This window comes from Drosophila navojoa, chromosome 2 (genome assembly GCF_054131105.1).
Source record: "Drosophila navojoa isolate 15081-1374.11 chromosome 2, UAZ_NAV_1.0, whole genome shotgun sequence".
NCBI lineage: Eukaryota > Metazoa > Arthropoda > Insecta > Diptera > Drosophilidae > Drosophila > Drosophila navojoa.
The window spans coordinates 10,009,630-10,031,005 of record NC_142890.1 but is presented as its reverse complement, the minus strand read 5'-3'; the positions used below and the strand labels follow the sequence as shown (position 1 = coordinate 10,031,005).

General features: G+C 42.4%; 4 protein-coding genes and 1 long non-coding RNA gene across 13 annotated transcripts; 2 read left to right on the top strand and 3 right to left on the bottom strand.

Annotated features, from left to right (window-relative positions):
• The first annotated feature begins 276 nt into the window (after positions 1-276).
• On the top strand, positions 277-7,512 carry WASp (WASP actin nucleation promoting factor). Of its 7 annotated transcripts, none has more exons than XM_089265810.1 (7): positions 277-364; positions 1,256-1,426; positions 5,404-5,631; positions 5,693-6,367; positions 6,439-6,621; positions 6,681-6,884; positions 6,951-7,512. In XM_089265810.1, exons 2-7 carry the CDS (start codon positions 1,280-1,282, stop codon positions 7,203-7,205), a joined length of 1,692 nt encoding a protein of 563 aa, XP_089121936.1. In that variant the 5' UTR covers positions 277-364; positions 1,256-1,279; the 3' UTR covers positions 7,206-7,512. The 7 variants fall into 7 exon arrangements, with proteins under 7 accessions (XP_089121936.1, XP_030238435.1, XP_089121937.1 ...); XM_030382575.2 differs by having other exon boundaries at positions 316-437; XM_089265811.1 differs by having other exon boundaries at positions 355-466.
• Positions 1,089-2,845, bottom strand: LOC149092120 (uncharacterized). 2 transcript variants are annotated; one of them, XR_016196137.1, is made up of 2 exons: positions 2,591-2,845; positions 1,089-1,670 (listed from the first exon to the last, which is right to left on the bottom strand). It is a non-coding gene; the product is annotated as an uncharacterized LOC149092120 (long non-coding RNA). The 2 variants fall into 2 exon arrangements; XR_016196138.1 differs by lacking the exon at positions 1,089-1,670 and adding an exon at positions 2,293-2,549.
• Positions 7,513-8,392: 880 nt separating the features above from the next.
• On the bottom strand, positions 8,393-12,736 carry LOC115561940 (uncharacterized). The gene is made up of 4 exons (XM_030382569.2): positions 12,448-12,736; positions 12,237-12,383; positions 11,958-12,178; positions 8,393-11,902 (listed from the first exon to the last, which is right to left on the bottom strand). The coding sequence occupies exons 1-4, from the start codon at positions 12,622-12,624 to the stop codon at positions 8,803-8,805; spliced, it is 3,645 nt and encodes a 1,214-aa protein (XP_030238429.1). The 5' UTR covers positions 12,625-12,736; the 3' UTR covers positions 8,393-8,802.
• A 478-nt stretch (positions 12,737-13,214) lies between these two features.
• On the top strand, positions 13,215-15,573 carry LOC108649132 (DDB1- and CUL4-associated factor 10 homolog). Its single transcript, XM_030382574.2, has 3 exons — positions 13,215-13,738; positions 13,795-14,164; positions 14,221-15,573. The coding sequence occupies exons 1-3, from the start codon at positions 13,434-13,436 to the stop codon at positions 15,424-15,426; spliced, it is 1,881 nt and encodes a 626-aa protein (XP_030238434.1). The 5' UTR covers positions 13,215-13,433; the 3' UTR covers positions 15,427-15,573.
• An 18-nt stretch (positions 15,574-15,591) lies between these two features.
• Positions 15,592-21,355, bottom strand: Prp39 (pre-mRNA processing factor 39). 2 transcript variants are annotated; one of them, XM_030382570.2, is made up of 8 exons: positions 21,205-21,355; positions 20,840-20,928; positions 19,704-20,589; positions 19,424-19,641; positions 19,240-19,365; positions 17,554-17,828; positions 16,221-17,495; positions 15,592-16,158 (listed from the first exon to the last, which is right to left on the bottom strand). In XM_030382570.2, exons 1-8 carry the CDS (start codon positions 21,245-21,247, stop codon positions 15,834-15,836), a joined length of 3,237 nt encoding a protein of 1,078 aa, XP_030238430.1. In that variant the 5' UTR covers positions 21,248-21,355; the 3' UTR covers positions 15,592-15,833. The 2 variants fall into 2 exon arrangements, with proteins under 2 accessions (XP_030238430.1, XP_089121933.1); XM_089265807.1 differs by lacking the exons at positions 20,840-20,928; positions 21,205-21,355 and adding an exon at positions 20,669-20,797.
• Between the last annotated feature and the right edge of the window lie 21 nt (positions 21,356-21,376).

Below are 21,376 nucleotides of genomic sequence, written 5' to 3'. Positions count from 1 at the left end.
AAACCTACCGAGGAAAAGGTGTATATAAAGGATATATTGGTCATGTTATCCCAGTCTAACACAACTTTGATGCTAGTATATCACTGACAAATTTTCTCGCATACAATAAGAATAATTTATATAAACAGTTTGCATACAACAATGCATTTGTATATTATTCACAGTATTGAATAATGAACAGGATTAATTTCAAGTATTTGGCTCAAATTAACGGTTGGGTTTTCACAGCGATTTATCGGTTTTCTTATTCACGGCCTGGGACTCTTGCATGGACTCATCGATAGCGATTGCTCACATGCACAACAACTCAGGTAACTCTAACTTCCGCAATTTGCTGTTTTCATTCTGCGGTCACACTGTGCTGGTATTTTAAGATATTTTATTAAAATAAAAAAAACAAGCCAACCAAAGGCAGTAAAAAGCAGCAACAGCAACGAGTGAGCTTAAGTGACAAACAAGAATATGTGCAAAAAATAAAAATAAAAAAATCAATGATTGTTTATGGGCGCAATATGCAGCTCGAGTGCTAAAAGACCTTGAGACACGGGTGTGCACAGTTAGGGCTGCTGTCTGATAGATTTTCAAGCGTCTATTTACATTGCTACCCCACCTGGAGCAGACAGGTGTTGTTGTTGTTGTTGTGTTGTCTGTGGTGGTGTTGCTGCTGCTGCTGTTGTCATCGATATTGTCATTGACATCTTCAGTTGGCAGCGCAGCGTCGCGTTTTATTGCACGCCTAAAGTGAACCCAATGTTGTATTTGTTAAATAACTACCAACACACGCACACACATAAAATAGATACATGCGTAGCCTAATCAGTGACTATGGTATTGCCAAAGATAACAGCCAGAGCGCATTCAGCTAATATTGAAGTCAGCGACAGAGCAAGCGCCTTTGCCCACGTTTTGTACACAGCTGGCCAACTGTGACTCAACATTGGCGTTAACTGTCGTTGACGTTGCCTCTGGCTTACCTCTGCCCTGTAGTAGAGCTTAAATATTACAATAGCTTTAGTCTCTGCTCTCGCTGCGCCGCTGTTGCTGCTTCTTTTATTCAAATATTGGAGGAAAAAAAAATCATCAATAAATCCAGTTGAACACATATTCGCCATAACTGTGATTCGTTTTATTTGAGGTTCACTGTGTGTGTTTGGTGCTTATTCAATTAATACGCTTGTCTCGTTTTACCGTTACTGTGCGAGTTATCGAGTTGCTGTTTTTTAATAAATGTATTCATAATATACAATATACACAGCACAGCCGTTGCGCCGCCGCCTAAATGATTAGTACGAGCAGCATGAGGTCACAGGAGTCGCAGGGTCAGCAGGCAGCCGGGCTGCCGCGGCCCAAAAACAATGCGTCCAGTAGTCAACTGACCCAGGAGGAGAACGACGCCGTATTCAGGCTGCTGGGTAGAAAGTGTCAGGTGAGTCAAGTGCCAAGTATGATGTGCGTATATTGGCCCTATGTAGATCATAGATATATGTGGGACATTCACACATTAATTCGCTGTGATTAATGCTCGAAACTCGACGACCCTTGCCGATCGTCACCTCTTCTACATAGTAGTGCGTCACGCATACATATGTACATACATATATAAATGACTACAGTGGACCATCTCCATGATAAGTTGTCAAATTTACATTTCATTTAATATAAGTTAAAATCTGTGAAAATATTTATGACAAAGGTGTCTTAGATTATTGTTGTGTTGTTAACAGTCAGTCCCATAACGTGGCTGCACTGTACAGTGATGTAATCATGCAAATACTATTGAAATATTGTCATAAAAAACATAATAAGCAGTAAAAAGCTATAAATATCTCAATCTAAAAAAAAATACCTATATTATTAAAACTATATACATATACATATTTTGCTATGAAGGAATAAATGATTGGTTGAATAATCATGGAAGTATTATATATAATAATAATCTGATATATTTTAATATACGATTGCCTATATGTGTTCCACTATACTGAGGCTTCACTTTGCATTATTTCATATGCAGCTTGATTAAGCATTTCCTGCGGGTGGCAGCTCAAGTAACACCCAAATAACCAAATGCGCTGTGCCAATTAAATGCGACGAAACGGACGAACGGACCTTGGTAATATTAGATATGTATGTATGTACGTGCGCAGCGTTTGCCTCTTGGTTTTTGTGTCATTCGAAACATTTGGCATGGAATATTTATAAATGTTATTGTAGACCTTTAAAAGTCCGCTATCAGCCCGATTTCTTGGGCTCTTTAAGTCAATAATGAATCGGCCATTCGTAATCATCGACATATTGACAAAGCCTTGTTTTTCTTTTTTTTGTTTGCACCAAAATCCGTTAAAATCGTAGAGCACGCACATACAAACACACAATCTTATGGTAATGAGAGAGTTGATAAGCATTTGCAATTGATAAATTCAATATAGAACAAATAGTGTGTAGACTTATCTTATCAGATTCCATAGCCAATGCCAAGAAATGAAAAAATGAAGATAACCAACTTTGGGGCCTCGAAGAACATTTAAAAATATAGACGCAGAAAACTAGAGAGTATGCTGTATCTGTATTTAATTGGAATGCTTACACGATATGTAAAAGTAGTTGTATCTGCTTTTAATTGTAATTCACGCTTTGCTAATTTTCGACTTTCCATTGACAAACATTTTCAATGTTTATGAACTTTTGCTTTACGCTGGCTGCAACAATAACAGAAACATGTGAAACCAAGTAAGATTGACGGAATGGAAGAGAAACCTGATACTCTGTAATTAAAAAGTTGATAATAATAAATAAATAGCATTGAAAATGCATAGCACTATCCTTTTATATATACTTATCGATGGCTGCCTAATCGATAAATATGAATATTTGTAACGTATTGATTTCTTTAGAACTAGTTCATAATAGTTCCCGATATAATGATCATTGGCCTAATTCAGATTTGCTGGTTGACAATTTTAGGCATACCCTGTAGAATGTACTCAAGGGCATTTGTAAAGAAATAGATGTGAGATTAGCTACAAACCACGCCCCCATTGACATGCCCGCAAAAGTTGTTGTGGTTAATGGCGCAGCTACTCACTGCAGCTGCAACGCGCAACGACGTCGGCTGCGATGTCAGCGTATGATAACGCTTTGGCCTAACAGAATTACCTCACAGCCTAATGCTGTCGCTGTTGATGCAGTCCATTTGTCACTCATTTGTTTGCATTTATTTTGTATAAACTTAGTTCACGCATTTTACTGTACATTGGCCAACAGTGACCACTGGCGGCAACTGGACTTTCTAATTGCTGTTTTGCCTTTTGTCTGGTTTCGTGTTGCTCTTGCCGTTTTGCAGACGCTGCTGCTCTCGTTGCCGTTGCTATTTAGCTGGGCTTTTAATGCGCTCCATTGCTCCCTTGCCCTCCTCTCTCTGTCTCTATCGCTCACTCTCGCATACACATGCACATGTATACACACACGCGCAGAGGCTTAGCTAAGCTGCGCTGTGACGGCCAGTTATTTTTGTTATTGTTGCCATCGATTTTTATGCTTTTGACAACAAAAGCAACAACAGCAACAACAACAACAAAGCTTGTCTCATGTAGTATGCACATAGAAGGCAAGACATCATTTTACAATGCTACTTATGTCCACACACATACGCACACTCACAAGCACGCACATTTACAGTTGTGCTTAAACATCTATAAAAATTCAAATATGTTCACAATTTCGCACTTGGCGCCGCGTGGGCAACACACATCAACGTCAATATCTCTTTTCATCTTAAGAGGTCACAGAAAGAGACAAAAGAGAGAGAGAGAGAGAGAGGAAGAGAGAAATATAGCAGTTGTTTGTCTGTCGCATTAGCTGCCAATGTAACACATATTATATCATATTTAGATGCACTCTGGCTATAACTAACACAGAGCACTCTGATTCGAGCGGCCCATGGCATAGGTGCCATCAATTTGTACCAATCATGGTTCGGTCAGGGCCAAAACATTTTTGGCCAAATGTCAAGTGTCGTGGCCAGGGCCATAAACGCACAAGCCAATTTGCAATTATATAACAATTTTCTACTTTTTGAGTTTGCATTTAGCTCGAGAACTCAATTGAATTACCAATATTACTACATATTTATTTGATATAAATATTTGTGTGGTACATAGATTGGTAACCACATTGCAGTGCAGAATGCAGGAAAAACACCTTATTGCAGCTGTTTAGTATAGCTCCAAACAGATGTCTAGCGTATTGTAGTAATCATTCATAACTTGCTACGTTTAGTCTTCAAATTCTTATACTTATAAGTGTGAATATTCATTAAAGAATTTAAGAAGAACAAACCGGTTAACTGCTCAACTTGAATAAAGCAAATTTAACATAACAGTATGCTGTTGTCCCACTGTTACGAAACACAATTCGTAGTTAGCGTGCGACTGTTCCTAACAACACAATAACATGATATTGAATACTTTGTGCTATTTTTTTTTTTAAGAATTTGGGAACAGTATTTTTTCGCTAATTATTTATACGGCAAAGTTATTGTATAAATAATATTGCTTATAGCTGACGTCAAGAAACTTCTGTAAATTCTTATCTTTTATTTCGCTCAGCTGAAATGGCATAACAAACAAAAAGAAATCACCTTTGTCCGCTTTCCTCCCATTGACTTCTCATCAGCATACATATTTAAGATCCATTGTTTGCCGTTTAGAAATTGTTGAAAGTTTTGTTGATTTAATGATCAGATGACAATGGCACGCTGTTTTTTCTTTTGCAAGTTTACTTTTGGCAAGGATTGTTAAATGTGGCAGTTTTGTGGCCGTAGTCGCCACCATTTCCTGCGCAGCCAATAAAAAGGAAATTATGAAGAAAAACGCAGTCTTAAATCACCACAAATATCGTATCCGTTGCGCACAGACAGGGAGCAACGCAGTGCGCGTTGTGCAAGTCCGCACGAAACTAGCTGCGGGCCAGCGGGTCTCTCCCGTGGAGTCCATGGCGGCTATCAATTTGTGGGGCTACGTGCTGGGCATCCCTAAGAGTCCAACTAGTTGCAGTTGCAGGCAGTCGTCTAGCTCGACAGACATGCTAATGTGAATGTGTTGAAGTTGTAGTGAATGTGGCTAATCGGTATTCAAATGAGCAGCGTATGGCCCAAGACCAGGTCTGTGACAAAGCAAGTGGCAGAGCGCGAAACCGAAAGTCAGATGAGTTTCTCAACTCGAACGCGACGGTTCGTAGTCTTTGACCGCTGCATTCAAATGAGGCGTAAGCTAAAGGTGTGTTCGCCACTCGATTGGCCAACTGCTAGTTTTTTTTGGGGGGGGTGGGAGTTTTGGGGACTGCCCTAATGTATACACTTGGCGGCCAAACATATGCTAATCCATTGCCACATCTTTGCAGACGTTGAACACTGCCGTTGTGCAGATCTACAAGACGGAGGGTAATGCTCACTCACACTGGAAGAAGAGGCATACGGGCGTCATATGCTTCGTAAAGGATAGCGCCATACGCTCCTACTTTTTGCGAGCCTACTGCCTGATTAAAAATGAACTGATTTGGGAGCATGAGATATACGATGGCATGCAGGTTGTCAAATCGCGTCCCTTTCTGCTCACCTTCGAGGGCAGCGTAAGTAGTCCGCATTACCTCACATGAATTCCAATTAATTTATTATTCCACGTGCGTGAAGGATGGCAATGTGGGCTTAAACTTCATCTCGGAGGATGAGTGCGATTCGTTCTTTCGCACCATAGACACCACAATAGAGACACGGAATCGAAAACGGCAGGAGAAGCGGAACAGGCAAAAGCCGCAGCAGGCGCCACATGCTCCGATGCCAGCCACCATCAGAGAGGCAACTCGTCATCCTACCATGCAGGGCAGAAGCCCAATTCAGATGACGGCGGCGACTACAGTGGACACCGCTCCTGTTCAGCTGCGCAACAATAAGATCAGCTCGGTGACGCTGACCCCGGCGCCGGCACCAGCGCATGCGCCAACCAAAAACTTCTTGTCGAGCAATTTCGGACTGAGTGGGTCGGGAGGCAAGGATAAGAAGCGTCGCGTGACCAAAGCGGATATTAGTCAGCCGACAAACTTTGTGCACGTCAGCCACGTTGGCTGGGATGCGGACAAGGGCTTCGATCTGACAGGCCATGAGAGCGACGAGATGTTGGTCAAGTTCTTTGCCAAGGCGGGCGTCTCCGAATCCCAACTGAACGACCGAGATACGCGCGCGTTTATCTACGATTTCATTCAGAGCAATAATGTGCTGGCCTCGGTCAAACAGGAGGAGACTGAATCGCCTACAGAACCAACGCCCACGGAACCGCCACCGGTGCCCAGTCGTCATCATCCTCATCATGTATGTTGCTCTGCCTGACTCCAATTGTGTTTGACTTCAATCTAAACTATTTTCGTTGTATTCTGTTGCAGTCGCAGAATGGTAACCAAAGATCAGCGCCGCCTCCGCCACCGGCGCGGCAACCGCCACCGCCGTTACCAACGACGGTACCAGGTGCATCACGTGCTCCGCCGCCGCCCAGTAGACCGCCACCCATTACAACGGCTCCTCCGCCACCACCACCACCAGCAACGGTCTGTCCACCCGCAGCAGCAGTAAGTCAACTAATTAGAGTCGTGTTTTCGCAATTAAAGGTGTTGCTATTTGCTTGTAGCCGCCACCACCACCGCCTCCAGCACCTCCAGCGGCAGCGCCGCCGCCGCCGCCTCCGCTACCACCACCCGTGGCTCCACCGGAAACGCTGGTTATTGCTTCTACGCAGACATCGGCACAGGCCGGCAAAGTGGCACCACCTGCCCCTGAAATGGACAACCGCAATGCGCTTATGGATGCCATACGCAAGGGCACAGCGCTTAAGGTGAGTGCACCATAGATATTTAAAGAGCACAGTCTAAATATCCATTGAAACATTGAAACATTGCAGACAGTGAAGCCAAATGCTCCAACCGCCAACAGCAGCGATCCACGTAACGACCTTTTGGGTCAAATACGCGAGGGTTACGCCTTGAAGCCGGTGACTGAACGTAAGATTCCCGATCAGCGGATTAGTGACGGTAGCTCCGGTGGCACCGATGCTCTCGCCGATGCGTTACGGCGTGCACTGGCGGCACGTGGCACTGTCATGCATTCAGACGATGAGGATGATAATACCTCCTCAGATAACGATTGGTCCGATTAGATTGATGACGGTTGATGGCAAACAATTTATTCCAAATATAAGCAATAATTTAATTTGTGCTTTGGCATTTTGATTTATCGATTGATGAATCACTGTAAATACTGTTTAGTGAATTTTTCATACCTCCTTAATTTAATTTTTTTTAACTGTTAAAACAACAAACAAGTTTTAAATGAAGAGAGAACAACAACACGAAAATATTTATGATCGCATATGACAGCATTTTTAAGGTTCTGTTCAAATTCACATATGCATATCTTTACCTTCAATTGCTCAAAGATAACGAATTCATAATCAAAAAAATAAAGAGGGATTACTTAAAATTATAAAGAACATAATAATATTAATGTACATACATATGAATATGTATCCACAGCAATAAGTCTAAAATATATGTATATGCTTGTTCAGATATGTGCCAAAAATGAAGAAACTATAAAAATTCCCCTGTTAAATCACACACACACAACAATAACTACTTGGAAAAGTCTGTAAATAAGACCTAAGATATATTTTGTGAAACTTTGTCTAAATTAAAAAATTCATCGAGGCCCAATTAGATTTATATGGGGTCAATTTACCGATGCATGAACCTAGAAAAAAATATGATGACTGAGGTTTTTTCTATATTCGATAATATAATTGTGAATGTATATGTATATGTATGTTTCGACAAATTTAAAAACAAAACTAATTAATATATTAATGATTGAACATCGTATAACCTTGGCAATGGCGCCCCATAACTGACTAATCGAAGTTACAATTCAATTAAAAATAATATTCAAGTTTTCGCTCAAAATTTAAAATAATAATTAGCTAAATTGTTTAAATTAGTAATATAAATATACTAATAGGTATATCATTGAATATACCTTATATAACCAGACCATAATGCTTCCTAAAACTTCTTTGAAAGAAACTAATCCCCAGTTGTTTTGACTTTCTTGTTTGTCTAACCCAAAACTATGGGAATTTTAATCTACTAATTAAACAGATTCCAAGTATTAATGCTTTTAGTTAAAGTGCATTAAATGCACATAAATGTAGTCATTTCTTTAGACATTTCACATATAAGTTGAAATTAGATAATATATTTTTGGTTTGTTTTTGTTCTTGTTTTGGAAAAGTACGTGAAAGGTCGAGGGTTAAGCTGTATTCATTAATGCATGGTCGAGTCTAATGAGTTATGTGCGAATTGTGTGTATTTAAATAAGTACAACTACGTACATATATTCTATATATAAATATATATATATAGTAATTATACATTATATATATATATATATATATATATATATATATATATATATATATATTTATATATTATGTATTCTATATTGTATTATATAAGCCATTAATTTATGTAATTAACGTAAATAAAGTTGTGTATATCTAACTTAAACTATTTTCCAATTTACATGCATTAAATTATTCGAATTTTGGTAACGTATATATTATATATACGAGTATTATGCGACTAAGTTAAGGATTCTGTATGAAATACGTGTATTATATATTTACAAAGTGAGTTTATGGCGTCTATATAAGCGAACGTAAGTGTATGCTTAAATTTAGTTAGGAATTTAAATTTATCTTATTCCATTGGGTTTTCCTGAGCCACATTTGCATCGTCGTTGAGCTCCCGTTCAATGTTGGCATTATTGTTATTCTCTGCTATTTCATTGATATTCGAATCATCATCGAGTGCCAAACGCTGTTGCATCGGCTCCAGCTGCACTTGCTCCAGCTGTTGCTGCTGCTGCTCATTGATGCGGTTCTCAGTCTCTTCGTTGGCGCTGTGAGCATCTTCAGCTAGCGCCGCAATGCAAACTGCTGCGGTCGAGGGATCTGTTTCCGATTCCGTCTCACGATGTGTCTCTTGCACAGTGGCGGACAGCTCATGGTTGAGCACATTCTGTTGCTCCTCAGCGCAATTGTAGTTCGAGGAGCTGGCGTAGACTGGCTGGGCCAGTGTCTCGCTATCCTTGGGCGCGCTTAGGGTCACAACCGGAGATGTGTTTTGCTCCTCACTTTTTGCGCTTTTCTCACCGGCATCCAACTGAGGTGGCTCCGAGTTGATGTCTTCGAGCTGCTCGTCGTTAGCTGCCAATGGATGCTGCTCTGCCTGACTACAGACACTAGTGATGACAAAATTGAAAGCTGATTCACTGTGTGGGTGGGGTTGAGACTCGGACTCGCTTGGGATTTGTGGTTCCTCTGGCAACTCCAACAAATTTTGTTGTCTTTCTTGATCAGACTCTGACTGTACGACCATATCTGGGGACTCTCCCGAATGTATTTCCGATCCGCTTGGTGTCTCAACAATTGTTTGTTCCTCCAATGCGGTTATGGCTGTTTCCACTGTCTGTATTTTTGATTGAGGCTGCTCTTCCTGTGCCTCCCTTTGTGTCTCCATTGACGTGCCCTCTGGCTCCGGGGCCGAATCTGTTGCTATTTCCGGATGCGGCTCCGTTGGCTTCTGTGGCATTACGGACTCATTTTGCGTTTCTGGAGCCGGGCTTTTAACCGTATCCGGCTCATCTAACGGTTGTAGTTCTATTTCACGATAAATGCGTTCCTCCCGGTCTTCGTACGTGTCCATGTTCTCGTCTGCTTCATCGGCAGACGAGGCGCTACCATCGTCATAATCGCCGTCGACGTTTTCATCTTCCGCACTATCCTCACTCTCGTGCAAGCCATTGTAATGCGTGTTGTCAGCTTCACTGCCATTGATATCGACATCCGAGATATGCAAGTCCTTCTCCTGCTTAATAATTACATTGCTTAAGTCTAGACTGTTTATATATGCCGCCTCATCGTCTCTGCTGTCATTGTGGTTTATCTCATTGGATTTGTTTGTCTCATGCTCTGCTTCCATTTCATTTTGGCCGCTCCACTCCAGCTCCTCATCCGCGTAGCCACGATTCAGGGGCTCCGGTTTGATAGCAACTGAATTGAAAGGCACCGAGGCACCACTTTCCACTGCCACAATTTGTGGTAGCTGCTCTACTGTGGTTGGCAGTGAATTTGACGAAGACGCAACATTCCGTTGCATGGCGCCTCCCGTGCTTTTACGTGCTGTAGATTTTGTTGCAATCTTCTTAGTGGGATTTGCTGGCCTTTCGACCACATGGTCCTCCTGGGGCACTGCTTCCACGGCGTTCTCTAGTGGCATTGCCTCCTCTGCCATGAGCACACCGCTAGCTATATGAGTTATTTGCATTATGCGATCGAGTTCCAATCGATTCGGCTTAACATCTTCTTGCTCTTCGGGTAACTTTTGGCTTTCCTCGGTGTAGTTACGCTCCAGTTGTAGCAGTGGTATACTCGTCATGACCGTAGATTGTGGCTCGAACTCTTCCCGTGGCGCAAAATCACTAGCAAAGCTGTCATCCAAACGTTCCTGCTTTATATTCATAATAGCACTCCCTGCAGTCTCTACGCTTTCTTCGATTGGAGATTCCTCAGGAGCTGTGGCCGATTCCGTTGCTTTATCGCTAGCTTCCGAATCCTTATTACGCTCCTTATGCTTTCGTTTCTTTTTCTTTTTAGCGCTCTTGGACTGCACCTCATTGTCATCATCCACGATTGATGAATTGAGCTGCCCATGATTTTTGGTTATCTTCAGCTTCAGCTTAAGTGGCTCCTGCTTTATTTGCATGCCATCGCTGCTGGACATTAACTGCTTCTCGTAGGACTCATCAATGACTTCCTGTTTCACAGACTCAGCTGTCGGATTAGATGAGGGAACAGCTTCTGCATTGGCACTGCCATTGGCTGCATCCTCGTCGCTATCATCGTAGCCAGCATCTGCATGGAAGTCATCACAAGGAGGCGGTTCATCACTTGGGTCGCTATCAGGCTCTTCAGAGGCTAGCGGTGGCACAGTGTCATCGATGTGCACCTCCGGCTCGTGCTTAATGCTAACAAGCGTGTTCATTGTGTTCTTAAGCAACTGATCGACGCGTTTCAAATAATTTTTGGATGACACCCGGTCAGCGCTACGACCCGCGGATGAAGCGCGCAATAGTGGTGATCCCAAGCGTTCGAGCACAACCACTGGCTGCATTTCAATTTGCTTTGTGTATACATTGGATGATTGCGCATTATCCTCGGCTTCCAAATCGTTTTCGTTTTTGATACGCATCTCTGATTCATGGCTAGCAGCCTCAGGCATTATGTGCTTGGAGTGATTCAAGTAGATCTTTGCACAATGCGGCGCATGGCGCATATAGGCAACTTCACTGCTGAGCGGCCGGTTGCACCCACCACATTGGCGTGTGCGCCGGGCACAGGGATGTGTATTGTAAAAGAAATTTGTTAGAAACGTTTTCTTGCACAGTGGACACTCGCGATCTAGCACCAGCAACTCGATAGGGGTGGGTGATGTATGCTCGCGCAGATGTCGAGAGTAGGCATAATTGTTTGCTATGCTTGCATTGCACAGTGGGCACTGGTAAGGTGTCTTAGAGAGCTTGTGCCATAGCTGATGGGCTTTGATATCGCTGAGATTGTGATGACCCTGATTGCAGGCGGTACAATAATAGCGCAATATTGTGGGTACATGTTCTGCTGCCTTATGCTGCTCGGCCAGCTCCTTGCTCTCGAAACGTTCACTGCACACACTGCAAATGGCTTTCCGAGACTTCTTGGCGGATATTGAACACTTTTTTACCTCAGCAGGCTCCTCCTTTCTGTATTTCAAGCAATTAGTATATTACCATTTTTTTATTTTAACAATGCACTTACATTTCCGTTTTGTTCGCTGTCAACAACTGTGGCTGAGGCTGCAAACGCAGCTTTTTCCGCCAGCTTAGTGGCTCATTTTTGACAGCATCCAAAGGGATATCAGGGGTATTTGATTTGTTACTGCTACTGGCGGCGTCTTCCGTTTTACGTTTACGCCCGCGCTTGGCAGGTGTGGCTGCTGTTAACGGCTCGCTTTTAAATATCGGTTTCACATCTACAATCTGTGAATGGAATATAGTTTGTAAATACTTCAAGTTATAATTTAATGCTGATGCTTACCTTTTGGGGATCCACACTTTTCAGGCCAAGTAGTTTTCGAGTTTGATTGTTTGTTGCGTAGCACATTTCTCTAAACTCATAAAAATCATTGATTTTATCCACGCACAGGCTGCACATTGTCTGCGGCATTTTATCGTTGCGCGTAACCTGTAAATGGGGTGTTTTTTTTACTAGATCACATATTTTCAGTATATAGGTACACATTATTTACCGTAAAGCCAACCAATTCGAAAACTTTTTGGCTCAGACTGGGCTCGTCCAGGTCCACAACATCACTCTCAACGGGTAGTATTGGCACCTTCGTCGGATTATCGATGCCGCACAAACGACAGATCTTGTACAAGTTTGCTTTGAGAGCCGCATCAATCTTGAAAGCGAAGCGCTCCATATTGTTGCTGCTATTTAATTTCTTGCTGCAAAAATTATACTCCTACATATTTGTAGTTGAACTTGCTGCAAAAGAGTTCACTTTTTGTTTATTGCCCACAGAAACTAGTGTGCCCAAACACTAATTCACAATTATGAACGGCCACACTCGCCAGGGCTACAGCGTAGAAGGAGAAAAATATTTATTTGACTGTTCTAAACGACATTGAGAAACAGTAAAAACAATAAAATAGAACATGATCTTTTAATAAAAAGAAAATGTGAAAATCTATCCATATATTACATAAATATACTCATTTTGTATATGTCATTTTTTACTTTTTATATTTTTATTTATATATATATTTATATTTATTTATTAACTTGGAATATGATAGTTACCTTACATATTTATTGGAATCGCATATATTTTACTAATTACAAACTGCATTCATGCATAAAATATGAACAAGCAAGCAAACCACTAACAGCATTCTACATGCCGATATTTAAACCAGTCATAATCAGGGTCAGGGCTGTCAAATGTTTATGTAAATCGTTAGCTACATATATAGAATTTATTATTGTTATAAAGGTGGCGTATTATTAGGTAGAATGTTCTTTTAAAAATGATTTAAAAATGTATTTAATAATAATTAAATTAGTGCTAAAAATAATTTCGAATTGATTAGGAATCGATGTTTCGCAGTGACCGGTCACAGACTTACCGATATTGACATCTCTACTCAGTCAAAATTTTTTAATATACACAGCCCATCAGATCTGCAAAGTGGCAACAGATAAAGTGGATTGTGCACATATATTAGCAACATGGAGCAGTATCTGAACCGACGAGAGAGCTGCTGGCAGCATCAGCACAGGAACACGGGTGCTGAGAATATGCTGATGCGCCGCATTTACAGCTCAATGGGCATGTTCAACAGTTACCATTCCAATTGCAATCCAGGCACGGCCGGACAGGACACTGGTGCCATATACAATCTGGAGTTCAATGCTGATGGAAACATGGTTGTTGCGGCCACTGAGCGCAAGTGTGTCCTCGTTTTTGATGCCATCACTCAAAAGGAAATCTTCAAAATTCCCGATGCCCACTCAGACAGTGTTAATTGCATTAAGTGAGCATTGATAGTCATAATGCTTATTGCCTATTAAATCAAATATTATTTTCTAGATTTTTCGATGATCGTTTGTTCGCCACAGGCTCCGATGATTTTACAGTGGCCTTGTGGGACCTGCGCAACATGAAACAAAAGATGCGTGTGCTTCATGGTCATTCGAATTGGGTGAAAAACATAGAGTACTCGTCCAAGGATAAGCTGCTGGTTACTTCTGGCTTTGATGGCAGCATATTTACGTGGGACATTAAGTCGCAGACTGAGCAAGGCTTGATCTCACAGCGTGTTTTCCATGCCAGTGGTCTGATGCGTTGTCGCATTTCACCAGCTGGAGATAAGTTGGTTTTGTGTACCAGCAGTGGTTACATTATGATTGTGCACCACTTGGATCTGACGACATTACACAAGGATTTGTGTGGATTCCGGGTAAATTTGCATTCATTACAATATCTTCAGGTAGCCTAATATGTTTCCCACCATAGCCTGGCATCTACAGACTGATGCAGCTGGGCGATCAGTACATACCACAGGCTGCAAAATATGATCATGTCTTTTCGAAGTACCAGAAGAAGAATCGTGTAGAACTAGTGACAGATTTTCCAGAGCAAAACGATGCGGAGATGATAATGGCACTACAGATACATCCACAGTGCCGCTGTATGCTGACCAGGAATGTAAGCTGCGATGAACAGAGCGAATGGACTTGCATCCATGATATTAACGAGGAACCAGAACTGATTGATGATGACAGTAATGATGAGGATGAGCCCTTGACCAAGAAGAAACGCACGCTATTGGACCAACCGCTTGAAGCAGACCAAGAAGAGCCACCACAGCGTGGTGCACAAGGTCGGTCTCATGTGCGACGAATATTTTACCCGCGTAGAGTGAACGGCACAATGTCGTTGGTCAGTGCGGGCTCCGATAGCTTTATACCGGACATCTGGGCGGCTGAGGTAACAGTGCAGGAGAGAGCTATACGTCAAAGTCGAGCACGAAACTCTGCCAATCATGTCAGCGGCTACAACTTTGTTTACGCCATCAGTAGCGGGGTGCTGCCACTGCGCTACTCCTCGGCCGCTCGGTTTCTGGGCGGTGCAGCACGTACACGTGCTGCCCTGGGTGGAGATCAGAGTACACAGACAGAACCTCCTGCTGCAACCTCAGAGACAGCCGGTAGTCGGAACAGTAGCACCAGTGGCAGCGGCGCTAGTGCTAGTGCTAGTGGGAGTAGTAATACCAATAATGAAAGCACCGTCGGGCCAGAAGTTGGCGCAGGTTTGCGCATGCGCCCGCTCAGCAACATCTCAGCTGCAGCTGTGGCAACGGCAGGCGAGAATGCGGCACATACCATATTAGTGAATGCTAAGAAGCTGCTGTACTATGCCTCCGAGACAAACAACAAGCCAGGCTTCATCAAGGAGCCGGGATTTTCGGCGGATGGCCGTGTCATATGTTCGCCTTATGCCAATGGGGTGCGGCTGCTCGGCTATCAGGCAGACTGCAGTGACTATCCCAGCCAGGTGATGCTGGAACAGGTGAAGCATAGTCCGCGGCAGCTTGTGGAGTTGGCTAACATTGTTGAACATCAGGATGTGGTGCTTTGTGCCAAGTTTAGTCCACGCGAGCCACTTCTAGTAACTGGATGCAATAGTGGCGAGGTGGCTTGGTATCGGCCATATCTCTAAATGACGAAAGTAATTTTTAAACTGTACATTTTTTTATTAGCTCTAGACCCATTTCCTAATTTTTCGAAGAACATCAACAACAATGTAATTGCCAATAAATTTTAATATCGGGCGATTACAGAGAACCGATTAAATTAATATCCATAATAGTATAGTCTATGCATATTGTTTCTGTGTTTGTATTTGTATTTGTATTGGTTGTGGATGTGTGTCTGTTGCAAATAATATTCACATATGAATTTAAGTGCTCACATACATATATGCTACATATTTATAAGTATGTATTTTAAGAAACAATTATAAAATTACAAATATCTTTACATTAGAGTTTAACAAGGCTAACTCCGACGGCACCACTCATAGCTAGTCTGATAGGGGGAACGCGACTGGGTAAAATGATGCCTGTTTCAGTAATAGTTACCATAACCACTCCACTGGCCATAATTGTAGCCAGCACCGCCGGTACTAGCACCACCACCACCCCCAGAGCTGTAGCCGCCCCATTGATTGTAGTAAGAGTCGTACGATTGCGGCTGTTGCTGGGGCGGATAGGCGCCTCCGCTCTGTTGAGCATAGTAAGCGCTTGAATTGACCGAATTGTAATTGTAATTGGCATTGCCGGCCGCCGATCCACCATTGTTGTAGGCATTCGGTGCGGCAGATGAGCCGCTGGAGGTGGCGGCGTTATCCTTCGTGTTGGTAGAATTTTTGCGACTTGGACTTGCGTCATTGCTGGGGAGGCAAGGCAAAAAGTTAGTTTTATGTAAACTAAATTCAGTTATGTTTGACTTTACCTCTTCTTTTGTGCCTCGTTGGCCTTGCTAAGTGCAAGTTGCAGCGCTCGTTGCGCATCCTGCAGACCCTTGGCAGTGCTGCCAAAGTCCTCTAGAAACTCAACCTTTCGCTGCGCAAAGAGCACCTTCTGGTCTGGCTCAATGTCAGCACGTGCCATAAACTTATCCATAATCTGGACGATCTCCTGTTCCACAACCTGTGGCCGCTGCAAGCACAAGTCAATCATTTGCAGGGCAACACGAGTGTTGGCCGGATCTCGTTCTAGAGCCTTCTGCAGTACGGCCAGGCCACCGTCCAGATCATTGCAGATTTTGTTAAGAAATCGAGCGTATTTGATGGCCAAGCTGCCGGCAATGGCTTTGTTTTTGCTATGATCGATGTAATGCTCGTACAGCTCACGGCATCGGTCCAGAGCACCGCGACGTCGCTCCACATTGATGCGGCGATAGGCAACTTGCAAGAGGTTGGGACAACGCTGTTCTAGGCGTTCCAGAATTTCGGCGGCGCCATCAAAGTTTTGCTGGCACTCCTCAAAAGCGGCCCACATTAAATGCAGACTAGGCTTGTCTTGATGATGGATGCGACAGGCACGGCGATAGACGTCACGTGTAATGTCCACTGTATTTTGGCTTTGGTCATTCAGCGACTCCAGATAGCGCAGCATCTTCAGCCAGAATTCCTCATACAAAGCGCAGGCAATAAGACAACGTTCGAAGAGCACCAGAATGCGTTCTCGATCACCCTTCTCGATCTCAAAGTCAAGGTAGTCCTTCCAGTTTTTGAGCTGAGCTCGTTCCAAAGGCTTCACATGGAAATATGGTCGCTTTATGCCCTCCTCAAAGGACCAGCGTGCCGTAACCGCACTAACAGTCAACTTGTGCAGCTTGCGTCGCGCTGATATTGCTCTTTCTTTAATGGCCGCTATCTCCTCCTCGGTGAGCGTGCTGAGATCGCTGAGATCAACGTGAGGTGCCTTCGATGTGGCCGTCGCGGATGATGGCTCACTTGTGGATAGATCGCTGTTATTTGCAGATTCGTCAGCAAGCGTTTCACTACTCTCTTTGGGTGACTTTCCGCCAGAGACATCTTTGTGCTTCTCATCGCGTTCCCGGTCGCGATCACGATCCTTAGAGCTGGAGCTGTCGCGACGACTTTTGGATGACGATTTTGATGACTTGCTCTGCTGGCGTTCGTGCCAGTCTCTGCGCAAGCGAAGCAACTCCTCGCTGCTAATCGTGGAGGTTATCGCTTGTTGATGAATAACATCTTGAAAACTGCAAGGAGAAGGGATTTTCAAATCCAATCTATGTTGGGAAATCAATTTGAACTTACTTGTCAAAGTGACCGTTGTAGCCCTGGGTAGGTATCGTAAGGAGACGATCGTATATTTGCACTACGCGGTGATAGCGCTTTGATTCATTCTCCCAACGTATATAGGCATCCCAAAGCTTGTCTGAGCGAAACTCCAGTCCGCACGCCTGCACCGCTCGCTCGTATTGACTGCGTATGAATTGCTCCTCGTCGCCATGATTCGCCTTGATGTGCATCAGATAATGTATCCAAAGATCGACGGACAAGGGTATGGCTTCCAGACCACGTTCAAATACCTACGTGTTTTACGATTTTTTTTTTTTTTTTTTTTTACAGAATTTGAATCGATTTCACATTTTTGATTGTTGAACGTAGAGAAGAAATAGAAATGTTTACAAAGATTTGAAAAAGACTTTAGCAAGTTCCATACTTAACACTTAGAAGTCTAACTAACTCGGGCTGTTGTTTTTGTTTTTGTGGTGGTGTCTCGGTGTCTTAACAGTTAGCTTATGATTCTTAAGTAACTTAATGTGAAATACATAGAAACATACATAAGATAGACACACACACAGATAAAGTAACACGATTTTGAATTGTATATATATATATGTATATTATAAATCTTTTTTTTTTTTTGCACTAATAGACTTAAAAATTTCATTTAAACGCCATTTGTACTTACTTACGGCTTCACGAGAGAACGTGTTGTAGGAGTCGAAGGAGTTGTATGGTGATAACGACAACGAAAACGTGCGAAGTAGAGCAGAGAAGTTGATAAACGAACGGTTGACCAACTAGTCGAATTCGTGGGTCAGTTGTGATAGATACATTTGTGGCTTTTGTTTATTACTCACTGAACCCATTGAAAATGAGAAATCAGTGTATAATGCTTTCTTTTTAATACAACGTATGTTGCGGAATATACAATAAACAAAATTCTGTTGCAATTGAAGAGCAACATTAATTGTGCCCGATAGTCGAACGTGTTGTGAAAAGACAATTGTGAGTTTTTCTTTATCTAAAGGAACAGCTAATTAAACACCGTAAACACGACATATAAAGCACATAGACTGAGACTGAGAAAAGGGGCGGCAAGTGAGATTCCAGGTCAACGATTGAGAAATCTAAGGAACAGATTTTTTAAAATTTAAAATATAATTTGCTTGTGAAAGCAACTCAAAACAATCCAGAATTAAACATTAAGTTCATTTGATTATCAGGCAGAACATGTAAATGTAGAAAGAGTTTTGTATTAGGAAAATATTTTGGAAAATGATTTCCAACTCAGCTCAAAGACGAAAATATGAAATACCAAATAATAGATATTCAGCTAACATCTAGAACAGAGGACATGCAACATCAGAAATAAAAAGTCCTTGTATTGAATTTGTACTGAGAGAGCACGTATAACAAAGGATTTATCAATCGAGACCTTGTGCTACGCCGAAACTGACGTTGACCGCTGACTAAACGTGTGTGGATCAGTTGGATTCTATATACATAAATATTATATATATTGTTTCTGTAATTTAGTTTGTTCTGTTTTTTTTTGGTAATCGTTGCTTTTATTGAATGTAGATTTTTTATTCAGTTATAATAAATTGCATTATAACAACACATGTAATATCAATTGTAATAGTAATATTAAGCATAAAACAAAGAATGGCAAAGTTTGTTTAATTGCATAAAATTGTGTTGGGTACTCACCTTATAGCAGTTGGCCTTGATGCCTTTGCGCTTCTCATAGTCCGCATACTTTCGCCAATAGCCATAACAGTAGGGGTAATGCGACAGGAATGTGTCGTAGGCTTCGCGTGCCGCCTCAGCATCCGACTAAATTAATGAATCGAATTACAACTGTTATCCATTAAGTTTATCTGAGAATACCCACCTCGCTGTCTACGTATTGCAGCAAATATGTCCAGCCCGTGAAGTCCGATGGATCATCTTTGACAACTCGCCAGTATTTGTCGAGATCCGGCAATTTTTTGCGCTCTTTCTCTTTATCTTTCTCCTTGTCTTTTTCCTTCTCCTTCTCTTTGTCTTTGTCACGCTCCTTATCCCTCTTCTGGCTGTCTTTTTCCTTGTCCTTGTCTTTGTGCTCGGCATCTATCGGAAAATATTTATAAATTTTAATGTGCCATTTTCTAGAAAATCCCCAAATAACCCACCTTCATCAACCCGAGGACGCTTCTCTAGGGGTGGTGCATCGTTACTCTCTGTTGTTGGACTGCAGGGATTATATTGCTCCGGGTGCTTGCCTTTAGAGCTCGCTTCACTGCTGCTCTGTTGTTCGTCATCAGCATCTTCGGCTTTTGTTGCATTCGAGTCCTTGCTAGCCTTTCGTTTCCCACTATGCTTTGATTCGTTGTTGTTGTTCGTGGGCAACTCATCCTCGGAAATGACTTCAGCATCAGCCGGCAACTCTGCGCGCTGTGGTGCTGGCAGCTCCTCATCGGATACCTCTTCGGCATCATTAATTTCTGGTTTGCTTGGTGGCGGCAGCTCGTCTTCTGAGATGATTTCAGTATTTACAATAGTAGCATTGCTAGTGTCCATTTCGTGGTCCACGTCTTCGCCTAAGCTCTCGGCTATCGCTTGATGCGAGATAGAATCCTCGGATGAGCTGAGTTTACTCTCAAGTGGCTGTAGTGCTTCTGAAGTTGATTCAAAGTTTGCTTTTTTTGCGTTCGTCTCATTTTCATCATTTCCACCAACAGAAGGTAAACTGTTGGCATTGTCACCAGCCAAGGAAGCTAACAAAGATGTATCTACACCTTCTTCGGTTCGACTCTCTTTGACCTCATCACTGGTCTCAGAATGCTGTTCGGTAACGGCTCCAAAAGGAAATGACGAACTCTTCTCATCCACGCCGCCAGTCGTTTCAGCTGTGGCCAACATATCCACATCGTCGTCTAGACTTTGCTGCAGTTGCGCCAGCTCGTCGTATTGAATATCGTCAATGACAGCTGCTTCCGCTACAGCATGTTCATCCTCTTTCGGATGCACCATAGTTGCTTGATTATTAACCTCGTTTTCCTCCTCTTGATCACTTAACTGACAGATTAGAAATAAATATATATAATAAAAACACTTATTGAAGATTTTCGGCCTCTTAATTCTTTCTTTTCCCTACTTCTCAATTGTTTTGCATAATCAGTTGGCCCTTGCAAAAAAATCACCTGGAAGCCATCATTTACGAATGGAACAACGCCACATCCGCATGAAGATGCATGTTTTTCATCATATGCAAACCGCAAGAGAGTGTATGTGTTTGTGTATGAGTGAGGCTGTTTGAGATACTGACCTGCGCTTGCCGCTTGTATGTGCGACGCGTAGTTCGTGCTGGCGGTGCTTGTGGTGCAGCCACAGGTCGACCCGAACGCGTTCGCCGTGCTGCAATGTGTACAAGAAATTAAAACTCCGTTTATGATGAATTGAGCGCGTGAGTGTACATAAAACTGCTCATATGTGTGTGTAAGTAAGGCTCTTTTCACAATGTGGTGGGTTTTTACGTATGCGCCGCGTGATGTTCACGTTTTTGCCAGATAGAATATGCTTTATTACAGCTTAAATAACTAAGATGCTCACAAAATAAGTTAAAGGCAATGCTTTTTATATTCCAGAGCACACTACAATCACATAAGTTATATGATTTTTGGCATTATTTACCTGAATTTTCTATTATAACGTTATCGTCTTGTTCAGACGCCATTTTTGTATTTGTGGCACACGCTGTGTGGTCACACTATTACAAAACTGGTCACAACAACAGTGAGACTGTAGTGAATTAGAGTAAAATTCTCGACATTTTATATAATAGCCGGTTATCGATAAGTGATGT